Genomic DNA, 13,923 nt, shown 5'->3' on the forward strand with positions numbered 1-13,923 from the left:
ATAACAGAGTACAGGCAACTTGAACAACAGGAGGGAGGATGGGAAAGAACAGGCAACAGGATGTTAAAAAAAAGTGCTTTGAAGTGGCTAGTGCTAGCCGCACCATCACACTTTTTTTCTTATGGTGGGGGGGAGGCAACACAGAAAATGGGAGAGTGGCAGTGTGAAAAAGAAGAAACAGGGAAAATGGGAGGGTGGGTTTTGAAGGGGAAGAAGCAACACAGACATTGGGGTGGTGGGAGGCTAAGAAGCAACGCAGTCAACGGGGGCATATGGGAAAGAAGCAACACTAATAAGAGGGTCTGGAAAAGTAAAGAAGCAACCTAGACAATGGTGGTGTGGATGTAGCTGTGGGCAGGGCAGAATCAACAAGGACTATGGGGGTGAAGGAGAAGAAGCCACACAGACAACAAGGTGGGAGTAGGAAGAAGCTACACAGACAACAGTGGGCGGCAAGAAACAACACAGGAAGCAGCAACACAGGGGAAGAAGAAGGACGCAGCATGGGGGCATAACAATGAAAATAGTACCTCAACCACAGTTTGAGCAGTGGAAGGACACTAATCAAGATTCAGCAATCAGTACTTGGTCCATGCTCCACACGAAAGAAGAGGAAGTGAAGCTAGCATGCGCTGGTGAATAAGGAGGCAATAGATAAGAGAGTCAATGAAACCAACAAATGGTAAGCAGAGGGCGGGCTGCAAGACCCTTATTGTATACAATATCTTTCAAAAGCGACAGCGCATCTGCACTGTCTTAGGAGAGACCTAAACATTTACAGTGTCACTTGACAGGCCCACATTTTCAGGTGAAAGAAATTCAGAACAAAATAAGTTTTTTCTATATTACAGAGGACATTCATGTCTCTCACCATCATACTGAAATAGTTTGTCCTATTTTCACATGAATGGCAAATCACTGATTAAACCAGATTTTGCAGGGATGTTTCTGCGGCTGAAGTATCTGAAACCACATCTGAAAGAGCACAGCATAGGCATGTCCACGAACGCCAATGTAAGGAAGGTTTTTATTAACAAGCAGGATAGTTTATTTTCAATAAATGGGCACGCTGGTAGCCTTGCGTATGCATGTTGTTGTTATGGGAATGTGTGCTTTTGAGGCTGGTGTTCATAGTCCATTTGTGTCATTGCACTGACGCTTCTCTCTCTGTATCCTCAGGTATGCCATGGCCGTGGCCAACGGATCAGTGAACATCTCTGAGGTCTTCCCCTATATTAGGTATGTGCAATTGGTATCGTCACCTGAATGTTCACCAAACACAGACACAAACACACACACCAATCAATCAGTAGATTTGTAGAACGCTACTTGTCACCTGTGAGGGTATCCAGGCGCTGGCAGGGTCCAGTTGATTAGCCAAATAGCCAGGTCTTCAGGGACTTTCAGATCTCTGGAAGAGATGGGGAGGTCCATAGAGGAAAGGCTTGCTCATTCCATGTCTTCGCTGCGAGGTAGGAGAAGGAGCGACCTCCTTATCTGCAATGTCGGATGCGGGGTGAGAATTAGAGAAAGGGACGCGGATCAGAGATGTCTGATGTGATGATGGAAGTTCAGGCGGTGGTTCAAGTAGGCAGGTTTCAATTGTGTATGCATGGGTCAGGAGCTTGAACTGGTCTCTTTTCTGTATAGGGAACCAGTGGAGTTCCCTGAGGTAGGGGATGATGTTGGTTCATCGAGGGAGATCTAGGAGGAGTCTGGCTGCAGCATTCTTTATAGTCTGTAATCCAGTCAACTGGGGATAAGAGCCTGGGTGATGGTGTGTTTTGAGCTTTTTGGTAGCCATTTGAATAACTTATGAAGCAAGTGGAGGATGAAGAAGGAGGAGGAAGAGACAGAGTTGACCTGAGTTGTCATGGTTATCTTGTTGTCCAAAATCATGCCTAGGTTCCTTGCGTGGTCAGTAGGGATAGGCGTAGGTCTGAGTTCTGATGGCCAACAGGATGTGTTGCATGGGGAGCTTTTGTTTCTGAAAATCAGTACCTCTGTCTTGTCCATATTGAGCTTCAGACAGTTGTCCTTCACCCAGTTGGCGACATCTGACATGCAGTTGTGGAAGTTGGTCTTGGTGGTGTCTTGGGAGAGGATGAGTCCAGTGGCGGTGCGTCCATTGGGGGCATTGGGGCATTGCCCCCCCGCCCGCGCCCACAGCTCCCTCGGCATCTCTGAACTTAAGTAAACTCTCAGTTTACTTAAGTTCAGAGACACCGATGTAGAACTGACAATCATGTCAGTCAGTGTGACGTCGAACCGCCCACCCCCTTCAGAGTCTGAAGGGAGTGGGCAGTCTGGCGTCATGTTGACTGACAGGCATTGTCTGGGGCAACAGGCAGCAGCACACAAGTGCGCATGAGTGGGGACGGAGGGCGAATTTTTGCCCCGTGCCCAGTCATGCGCACTAGTGTTTCCACAGGCTGGCGCATGCCCATTAGGAGAGCGAGGGTTGAGCCAAGGCTCAAACCTCGGTCTCCTAATGGGCAGGCGGGCGGAGCGTAAGCCTGCTCTATGCCAATCCTGGTGCTGCTCCAGCGCCAGGATTGGCTGAGAGGGGTCTTGCCAGCAGTGATGGGCTGTTCCAGTGTAGGCGCCAGAACGGACCCGAGGCGGCGCGGACCTGCTCAGGTAGGATTTATTTTATTACGTTATTTTAAACCCCCCACCCCCGCGTGACACCCCTCCTCCCCCCCCCCACACGAGTCGCGACTGCTGCTGACTAACTTAACCCTTTTTCCCACCCCTTTAAGCCATGTTGAAAGATCTGACTTCTGAAACTCTAGTGGTCTCTGTCCCCTGATCCCCCCCTCATGTTGCTTGCATAATGCTGTCTCTTCATCTCCCTTAATTAGAACCTGGTGGCCGCTCTCCTTTCTGTGTTTTGTTGTTGTGGGTGCAGTGCATGGCCCATAGGTCATCGTAAAGGCTCTCTAATCCGGAATCTCACGAGGCGGCAAGTTGGGCTTGGCCGAGGCGTGTGTTTGTTGTAGTTTTTGTTGCAGACTGACTTGAGGATGTGTTTCTATTGCACTGGGTTCTAGGGGTAGGGAGCTACACTGGGAATGTCATGTCTGATTTGATGAAAGTGGAGTTGGTGCTCTGGCTAGAGGAAATGTGATATTGAGTCCTGTTTTCAGAAGGCACTTTTCGGTTAGGCTAGGCCGAATGCAGTCATGGGCCATGGCGGAACAATCATGTTGTAGCCAGCACAGTGAGTGAAGTCACTTGAAATCGATACTACTTGTGAAGGGGGTGGGGGAGCAGCGTTATAAATGCAGACTGGCAGCAAAAACCATAGGTTATTGTAAAATCACTATTATGCCACGAGGCTACAAGATGGACTTGGCCGTGACGTGTCTATGTTTGTTCTACCTTTTGTTGGACTGCCGGCTGACTTGCAGAGGACTTTTATGTTTATGCTGTGAAACGAGTCATTTTATTAGTAGAGCACAGAATGTGTTACCAGTGACTCTGTGCCAAAGCGTCTTTCGACTACAAACTGCATGATTGATTTATTACAGCAAAGAAGCACAGTATTGATTTTCCCAGGTGAGGTAGATTTCCAAATTAGAATATTAATTAGATTGTGCATTACCACTACTAGTGGCAATGCGCAATCTAATTAATATTTTACAGCGCTGCCACAGAAAGGGATAAGCAGGAATGCAGTCTCGTTGGCAGCATCATCCTAAAGTGCTCTTACTCAGCCACACCTTTCACGCCCACCACTTTCAAATGTCACCAGACGCCCCTGGATGAGTTGTGTGTTGTTGGTGTAGGATATGATGTTGAGGCCGTGGATTTTGACGATGCTGGTTAGAGGTGTCATATAAGTGTTGAAGAGGGTGGGGCTGAACAAGGATCCTTGGTGTACTCCACGGATGATTTCCTTGAGTTCAGAGGGGCCTATGTCGTGCAGCCTTGTGAAGTGTATGTGGTGGGAGACCGTATCGAAGGCTGCCGAGAGGTCCAGGAGAATCAAAGCAGCAGTCTCTCCTCGGTCGAGTAGGGCCCGGATGTTGTCGGTACCTGCAATGAGGGCTCTCTCGGTGCTGTGGTTGCTGCAGAATCTGGATTGGAAGGAGGTTCTGTTCCAGATGTGAGGAGAGTTGTTGGTTGATGGCTTTTTCTAATACTTTGGCCAGGAGCAGGAGCAGTGAGATTGGTCGGTAGTTGTTGAGTTAGCTAGGATCTGCCAATAGCTTCTTTAGGGCGTTGACTTCTGCATGTTTCCACTACTCAGGGAAGGTGGCCATGGCAGTTGAGGTGTTGAACAAGGTGGTGAGTCTGTGGCTGATTCTGGCTTCACCTAGGTTGAAGACGTGGTGCACGCATGAATCGGGGGAGGCCCCTGATTGAACCAAGTTCATAATGGAGGCAGTCTCCTTTGGGGCGAGCTGGCTCCATTTGGTTAGTCGGGTGTCTGTGGTGATAGCAGGGTCATTGTGTTGCTTGAAAAAGTTGGTGTCCTTGGGCTGGGGTTTGAAATTTCTGTAGATGTTGGCAATCTTGTCATGGAAGAGGTTGTAAGGTTGTTGCAGAGTTCCTGGGAGGGGGTAATGTTGTTTATTGCTTGAGAGGCTAGATAATTATTTGATGATGTTGAAGAGTTCCTTGCTGTTATTGGCACTTGAGTCGATGCATGAGACTAAAGCCTTTTTCTTTGATTCTCTTAACTGTCTGTGGTAGAGGTTGAGGTCTGTCTTGAAGGCGGTCTTGTCGGCCGTGTCCTTGCTGGTATGCCAATCTCATTTCCAGTTGTTATCAGTGTCCTTTAGCATTTCTGAGGTCTACAGTATGCCAGCTAGCCTGCATGGTGCACCGTCAGTGGGTGTTGTTGCCGATGAGAGATAGGCTATTGATGTAGTTGGTGATCTAATTGTTTGGACGAGAGGGGGTGGGTGGAGTTGAGGGCGTTGATCCATGTGTCCTTTGAGACTTTGCTCCACTGTGGTGGGGGGAAGGGGCGCTGGGCAGAATAGGGGCAGAGGTCTGTGAGCTAGTAATGTTGAAGTGAACGATTGAGTGGTCGGTCTAGGTGAGTTCCGCTGTGTTAATGTACCTGATGCAGTAGCTGGAGGGGAAGATGGGTCTAGAATGTGACCTGCGATGTGCATGAGGTCATGGATGAGTTGGGTGAGTTCAATGTTGTTCATAATGTCTCACACACACACATCCACACACACTCACACACAAATGTAGGGACATTTGGTACCAATGACACATACAAAAATATTTTTTGGGGGGAGTATGGCAGAAATGGAGTGAAAGTACCCTTTATAAACCAGACACATTGTTGGTTACAATCATGTCAACAGTACCCCTTGATGGCATTATAGGACACGTTATATTTAAGCTCTATAGTAATACAAATAGAAGTACAACATATGCAGTAAAATATGAATACTGCTATGTATCATTTTTGCTATAACATCTGATTTCTAACTCAATTAAAATGAAAGTTAATATAAAATGTGTATCATATTGAAAATATATCAATATACAGAGATTTTCTACTGAGCTTGAAGCTGGGTGGGAACAGTGTCCTCTGTATTCAAGAATCCTGCCCCCGCTGCTTGAACATTTGGAGATCTACTAAGGATATTTTGCATCCCCGACCTGCGGAAATTGTAAAATATTTTGTTAAGGGCAGGAGATGGTGGAAGTGAGGTGAAGGTGTCCTCTACTTACTAGTGATGCTTTTATTTACAATCATGTCTGTAGAATCCGATAATGACTTTATAGGACCATCAGGCACAGTTGCCTTCCATATATTATGTTTATAGATATATGAAAATTAATTTAATATAATGAATATCATATATATGCACATATGTAAATAGTAAAGTTTATTATATGATTCATACCCCAATTAAAATGAAAGCTGATATATATTTTCAGAAAGAAAGTGTCTTTACACTACATTTACAGGAGATTTTCCAGAAAAATTCACATTTATTATTACAAAAGAAATTCCTCCATATTAATCAGTTGCAAATAATGTTCACATTTTCCGTATAGTGGGTAAGTGTTTCTCTGATTGCATTTGCAGTGGTCTTTTTGCTGCAAACATCTCTATGAAAACTTACCTTTTACCAGTGGTGTAAAGGGAAAAGATATATGGAGACTTCACAATTGCACATAATTAGTGAGTTGTTAAATAAACGTTTCACTTAGCATGCGACTGCAGCGGTATGTGTATCTGCATTATAGTCATTGTGTGGTATTCCTGGCGTGGGTGTGTTCCAAAGAGCCGAGTCTCAGTACTGTCGAATCATATGCCTTTACTTTCCTTCTCCAGCACTTGCGGGTCCTACCCTCCCCAGAGCTGCATCTTCGGCCAAGTCCTCAACGTGGCAGCGATTCTTGGTATGTAGTGTGAGTGCTGTATGTGTGGGCCCTTGCCCAGGGATGGTGGCATAATGCAAAATGTTGGGTCCCCCTGCAGAATTTGATGAAGGTCCCGAGGGTCTCCTACATCCCTCATTGACCTTAGCCTGAATGTGGCCACCTTGAAGTGTTGAGGGCCCCATGGAGGATTTGGGGACCCCTTGCACCCCAGGGCTGCCTGGGCCTGTGTTACACCCCTGCCTGGGTCCGGCGGCAGGGGTAGGTTCATCAGCATTTGCGTCCACCGACGCGGGACCCATATTGGAGTCCTTTTCTCCGCCGGTCACTGCTGCAAGATTCTCTTGTTAGCAGGATAGGTTACTTTCAAGCACCTGTTAGGTATGTGATATTTACACTAACCTTTTTTGTAGATAGTTCTATTTCTTGATCCTGAAGAAGTGCCATGACCATTGTTTTGGCTACCAAGGCACGAAACATGTTGATCTTTGCGAGTGTAGGGCATACATAACTAGTTGCATAATCACTAGTGCTTATACCCACCTCAATTTATTTTGGTTTTAATTAGGCTGTTCACCACGTAAATAAACCTTATCTGTGGACCAACAGTACCTATTTTACACATTTTCTTCACATCTACATTTTCTAGGGCCCCTTACCCCCACAGCACCCTACGGCAGGAACAAAAGATCACCGCCAAAGAGCCCCATTCGTGGGAGCCCGTCAGGAATTGCAGCGCCGACCTGACGAGGGGCAGGCTCAAATGATGAAGCATGACACCTAGCTTGCTGGGTGTGTGAGAGCCCTAGTTCCAACTAAGGGTCTTCCCCCTCCCCCCTCCCCTTACACATGATAATCTAACTCTTCCTTCTCTCTCCGACCAGAGGAACTTTGTACCTTTTTTTGTTGTACTAGATGGAACAGTGTTATCAAATAAAATGCCTAATGCTGAGCTAACTGTCAATTGGTATATTGATTAGGTTGATATATTATCCAAATATAGAGTATCGTGTTGCAGCATTTGCATACTGCTTCATACACCTGTGGAAGCCACGAAGTGCTTTGTCAGTGGTTGGGTAACTTGAAATAAAGGTAGGCAAGCCATCAATTGTATAGGGAAGGCAAATTGGAGCTCAGCCAAGGGTCTGATTTGGCCGTAATTGCTAGAGCACGAGCTGAGTCATCAAAATATTTAGCATATAAAACATTAAACAAATGTCATGTAAAAAACAGTGTTAAGGATAGTTCAAAATAATATATATCTTTATAATGCAGAAGTGTTTCACTTTAGTGCATTGAATGATATCACTGCATTGAGTGGCATTTATTACAAATGATAGTTTCAAAACATGAACTCCCCTTCCCCGACCCACCCTGATGAAAATGCAGTTAGTGACTCAAGAATCAAGTCAGTTGACATGCGCCCAGTGTGTGTAAATATATATATATATATCTTTTTCACGTATGTCCTGAACACGCCAACAATGATCTGTAATGTACCTTTGGTGGCCTTTGTGGTAGGAGCGGCTGCTCCACCCATAACACTGGCCAAATCTTTTTATCCTCCTTCCCTGCACCGCCGTACATATATATTTTGTGTGGTTTTTCTTTCCCTTTAAGCGACCCTAGTGGACCTGACATGGTGGTCTTATTCTTTCTGACTTAGACATTGGTTCGGTCTCAACTTATCAATACTGGCACTGGCCATTAACATTGATGAACTTCTGTTCATCAAATAGTTGAGCCCAAATGCACATCCTTCAATGCGAATTATGAGGCACACAATAGCAATGACAATGAGCTACGACTATTCTAATTTGCCACTAGGCACATTGCACCATGTGTGTTCTTTGCATTTATGTATGTTTATTTACACTCAAAATGCATTTTTCGCCGTATTTTTAATAATATTGAATTAGCACTTGAATTAATTTAACTTTTTGCACTTGCATCTGAAATGTTTTAATGTGACATAAGAAACCTTTTTAAAGTCTGTTTTCTAAATGTCAAACTTTCCAACCAAAGTGCATTCTGTGTTCTATGTCGATTAACTCACAGGAAGTGTTCTTAAGCTCACTCCCACTTCCTGGTCACTGTATGACTTTTTGACAAAGACTGTGTTGTCGAAACGCGTCAAAGTCAATAAATACAAATTTATTCACGAATTGTAAATCTTGAGTGCGACTTTTTCTTATGCTGGAGCAGCGTGAGGCGCTTATAAAATATATATATATATACAGCGGCCTAACAATAACTTGTGCATCCACAGTTCACTGCTTAGGACCGCACATATTACATCACTCATTACATGGTTAGTTCCATCACTGATGATGTCACTGATGCTATCATCCAGACAAACACTTACACATCTACTTAAATCCTCAAACTATCTCTGAAACACCCTGTCATATGCCCACACAGACACACTGTAATATACCCATTCACAAACTCATACAACCACACACACACCCATTCACTCATTCTTATACTCACTGACAGACCCATTCACAAACCCATATAGCTACTAACACACCCACTCACCTATACAGTTACTCACACATCCACTCACTCATCCAGGCAGTCACTAACACACCCAGTCACTACTCTGAACACTCTCTAAGACAAACATTAACTTAGCGATACCTCTAGTCACACAGCCACTCGCTCAGCCATATAGTCAGTAACTCAGGCAATTACATACCCACACAGGCAATGAGACACTCACTAAGTGAGCTATATACTCACTGAGACAGGCACTCACTGACAGATAAAGTTACTGACACATCCACTCACTCACACAACCACTCACCCACCCATACAATCAGATGCACACTCACTCATTCACCCATACAGTCACACAGACAGAAACTCACTCACACACACAGACTGTCATACAGCAACTTACTCACTCATACAGTCACTTATAGAGAAACTCGCTCACGTGTACATCCACTCCCACACTCACTCATTCACCCATCCAGACCATAACACAGCCCCTCTCTCACCGATACAGCTATTTACACATACACAAATTCTGTCATTCAGTCACTGACACAGCCACTCACTTATGCATACAACCACTTATACACCCACACAGTCACCAATACTGTTACTAAAAAAAACAGCCGCTCAGCCATGCAACCACTCACATACCCACTCACTCACCCAGTGCAGTCAGTCACACACTTTTCCATACAGCTACTGACACAGTCACTTACTAACCCATACTGCTACTCACATAGCCACTCACACAACCGTACAATTACAAGGCAGCTCCCTGTGTTTGAAAGCCAGTCAGTCAAAAAGTCTTTATTCGATTGACATCATAAAAGACATACTATACATATTTAAAAAAAGATTCATATAGAGTACAATATCATATAGCAATACAAGATAAAAATATTAAGATCATGTAGAATATTTCATAGTAGTCAAATTATTAAAACATGATGACTAAACATAGTAAAAATTAATAAAACACACACCAATCCAACCTAAAAACCATAGTGATAACACTAAAAAACAACTAAATCCAAGTGGGACACATATCAAGGATTGAGTTTCCGTAACCTGAGAATCCACGCCCAACTGATAAATTTGGCAACACCTATTACAACAGGTTTAGATGTGTCCGTTTTCAAAATTCTACTGGCAACCTGTGCAGAACGGGTACTCATCAATCTGCATACGGGACGAAGCCATATACGGCGAGGAAGAAGGTAAGTTGGACAACAAAAAAGAAAATGATCCATAGATTCGATCATATCCACACAAAAGGGGCACTTATCACTACCAAGAGGGCTCCAGCTTTTAATGAGCCCTCGCAGTGGTAGGGCGCCCACTCTAAACTGATGATACAGTTTACGATCAAGATGTTTCATAATGGTGTCCCAATAACCTTCGTAAGCAGACTCGTCCTTAAGAGCAAAAAATGTAGCTGTCATGGAGCTACCCGAAAGGGAGGCAAATCTCCTGTTCTTAATCATACACCAATAGGCGTCCCTTAGAACAATTTTCGTCGGGAAAACAGCAGTGTCTGGGTTGGCCCAAAGGTCACCCATCCCAAGATCAATCAGCAGGGTTTTAACACCAGACAACCATGATATCCTGTGTGAACCGTCGAGCCCTTTAACTTCCAAGAGGGCTTTAGCATAAATAGATAATTCGGGTGTGGTCCACAGGCGTCGCCAAAACGCCAGGGGTCTATACCCTGCCATATCCTCTAGAGGCTGGATTCCCAAGTCATATAATAATGGAATGCGCGGTGTTGATTGTGGAAGCCCTATTGCTGACCTGAGAAATTTGTTCTGGGCAGTCATCAGTTTGGACAAATTACTAAAGCCCCACATTTCGGCACCATATAAAATGGCAGGAAGAATCTTGGAGCCATAAATCTTCATTAGGGGAGCTATTGGTTTTGTTAAAGAATGATTATGCTCTTTCAACAGAGCTCCACCTAATTGGGCGTGTTTAAGAGCAAGAAGGTCCAGCTGATGTGACCAGCTACAGGTCTCACTAAAGGTAACCCCTAAATAAGTAAACACAGCCGTTTGATCCAAACTGACGCCACCCAAACATACCCGCGCATTAATGCGCCTAGGGCCTCGAAAAACCATAAACTTCGTCTTTCCAACGTTTATTTCCAACTCATGTTCGCGACAAAATAACTCAAAACGAGACAGGGCTAGCTGCAAGCCCTGTCTTGTCTTTGAAATCAAAAGAGTATCGTCTGCGAACATGAGTAGGGGAATCTTCATTCCAGCCAAGGAGGGTGCATCAGTCGGGTGGTTGGAAAAATAGCTTATAACCCTGTTGATAAATAGTGAAAACAGGGTGGGGGCAAGCACACACCCTTGGCGAACACCTTTGGATACTTTAAATCTGTCCGTCACCTCCCCTGGTTTGCCCCAACGAACACAGGCATACGTATTGTCGTGAATAGTAACCAGGAAAGACACCAATTCTTTGGGCATGCCCATCTCCAGAAGTGCTTCCCATAACTTGGCCCTCGAGACGAGGTCAAACGCGGACCGTAGGTCCACAAAGGCCGCATAGAGCTTACCACCCCCCAAAAAAACCTCCTTCCAGTATAGGAGTACAACCCTAAAAGCTTGATCCAGGGTCCCAATATGTGAACGAAACCCCGCCTGGAGAGGGGTCAGCACATTAGAATCAATCATCCAGTTTTGTATACGTCCCAGTACAAGGCGGGCTATAATTTTTTGTACTGCGTCAATAAGGCTAATCGGTCGATAATTGGCCGGGGCAGAGCGATCGCCTTTCTTATAGATCGGCAGTATCTCTGCCCCAAGTCACGAGTCAGGGACAGCAGCACCACCCGCAAGGCCATTTACTAGCATAGTCAAATACGGGACCCATACATCTTGTTCTTGGATGAATAAATCAGCAGGGATACAGTCGGGACCCGGGGCTTTGCCACTCCTAATACTTTTTAAAACAGACTTGACCTCACAGGGGGAGAATTCCAAGGGGGTTTCAGTATCAGATAGAGGAATATTAAAAACCGCCCTATCACTAACCATAAATTGCTCCTCAAAATAGGCAACCAACTGCTGTGGTTCAACATAGGTAATGGGCCGAATATCCGAGGGGCAGTTGCCCCATTTAAGAAGATGCCAAAATTGGACCATATTACGGTCATGACAAGCCTGATACAGCTCCCTCCAGCGGTCCTCATCCCAGTTTTGCTTAGCCTTTAGTTGGGCGGATTTGTATGCAGCCCTACATTTTTGGATGGTGGTAGGTGAACTAGATTTAATGGCCTGTATCAGGGCACTTTGGGCCAGTCTGCAGTCCTTGTTAAACCATGTACAAGTTCTCAACTCTTTGCCTTTACCGATAGGGGATGAAGTTCTAACAAAAAATGATTTAAGTTCGGTAAAGAGCACATTATGAATTTCCCGTATATTACCCTTAATCAAGTCTTGGGACTTCAGCCTGTTGAGTGTTACCATGGTATTACTGACCAGATTCCTGATAGCCACCCGAGAAGCCTCACTAGTGGCGATTTTCGGCCATCTCACCCTTCTTTGATCGTTAGCCACGGGCATCAAGAATAGTAAGAGGGCCAGTAAAGCTATTATCATTGATAGAGAGGACAAGTGGGTTATGGTCACTCTCTACTCTGCTTGTTACCACCATGTCATCAATAAGCGACCACAACTCCAAATTGACTAAAATATAGTCAATTCGACTCCCAGTTCTACCATTGTCAAAGGTCATCCTCCCTGACCTATCAGATTTGGTTCGCCCATTAACGGCTCTCATTCCCTGATTTAAACATAAATCCTTCATGAACAGGGCCGCTTGTGTCCATTTCCTTACAGGATCCAACTCCAGCTGGGGAACACCCCAGAGAGAGTTTTCAACCTTTGTAAGGTCACCGCTGTCAACACCCAAGGGCTCAAAACAAATATTGAAGTCTCCAGCCACTATCTTATTAATGGACTTCAATTCGAACCCTAAAAAGTTCTCAAAAAGGAGACAAGTGGGTAAACATTTGCCACCCGGGAGGCCCCTCACATAAATGTTTATAATAAGGAGATTAAGGCCATTAAGAGATTGAACCCTTATAATCAGAATGTCTGGACTATCGATTGGGACCTCTACCACAGAAACACCCTCACATTGACGAACCCACGTGGTTAGACCGCCCATCGGTCTACCCCTATGACCCTTAACAGCAGGTTTAAAAAAGTTCAAAAAACCTATACGAGAAAGGGGGACCGTTGCCCAGGTCTCTTGAAACGTCCATATCTCAAAGTCGTCAATAAAAGTGGCCCAATCGGGAATGTCTAGCCTGGATCCCAAGCCTGCAATATTCAATGAACCAAACTTCAAGGGCGGACTTACAGGGCCGGTTTCCACCACCTGACCTGGCACAACCAAAGAGTCATCCAAACTAACAAAAGAGGACTGTATAGAAACAGAGGGGTTAGGCATGCATGAAGTAACTCTAGGAAGCGATAACATGGCATTATCCGGGCTCAGATGACATAAGGGAGCCAAGACCACAGGTTCTATCGGTAGAAGACAAGCAGAACTAGCCCTACGTCAATCGTTATCCTCCAGTGTTGAAAGGATATCAAAGCGATTAGAGGTCAAAATGGGCTGGTTAGACCTTGCTGGAAAACTCGAGAAAGCACGACTATCCCCCATAGATTGAATACAACCTGGCTTATAAAAAAAGCTTAGTGGGAGAATTTTAATCGAGTTGAATGCTGAAGGTTGGTGGGAGGCAACATCTAATATGTATTCGACCAGTGACGGGGACCTAAAGCTCAACACCACACAGTCACCTGGTAGGGTCTTGTAAGACTGGCCAATCCAGTTAATACGCCTAACCATTTTAAAATCTTCGAACAAGGCCTTGCTATTCCCTACTTTAGTACCCAAATAATGCAGGGATTTATTCTTGAGGTTTGACCAATGTTCATAAGTCCCGTCTATAGGAGGTGGGACATTAGCCAAAACTATGGAGTAGGGGGTGGCTTGGGGTGGGAGGTGTAAATTGGGAAGAGTATTAAAAACCCCAGCTCCCAC

At 45.0% G+C, this 13,923-nt stretch overlaps 1 protein-coding gene across 2 annotated transcripts in view; it reads left to right on the forward strand.

The window, feature by feature from the left end:
* Window positions 1-13,923, forward strand: part of TMEM150B (transmembrane protein 150B) — a 136,412-nt gene that overhangs the window by 89,926 nt on the left and 32,563 nt on the right. For both annotated transcript variants that reach the window (XM_085616375.1, XM_085616376.1), the window contains 2 exons: window positions 1,180-1,239; window positions 6,314-6,381. In XM_085616375.1, the coding sequence (XP_085472501.1) occupies window positions 1,180-1,239; window positions 6,314-6,381 (128 nt within the window). The remainder of the gene's footprint in view (window positions 1-1,179; window positions 1,240-6,313; window positions 6,382-13,923) is intronic.

This window comes from Triturus cristatus, chromosome 7 (genome assembly GCF_964204655.1).
Source record: "Triturus cristatus chromosome 7, aTriCri1.1, whole genome shotgun sequence".
Lineage (NCBI taxonomy): Eukaryota > Metazoa > Chordata > Amphibia > Caudata > Salamandridae > Triturus > Triturus cristatus.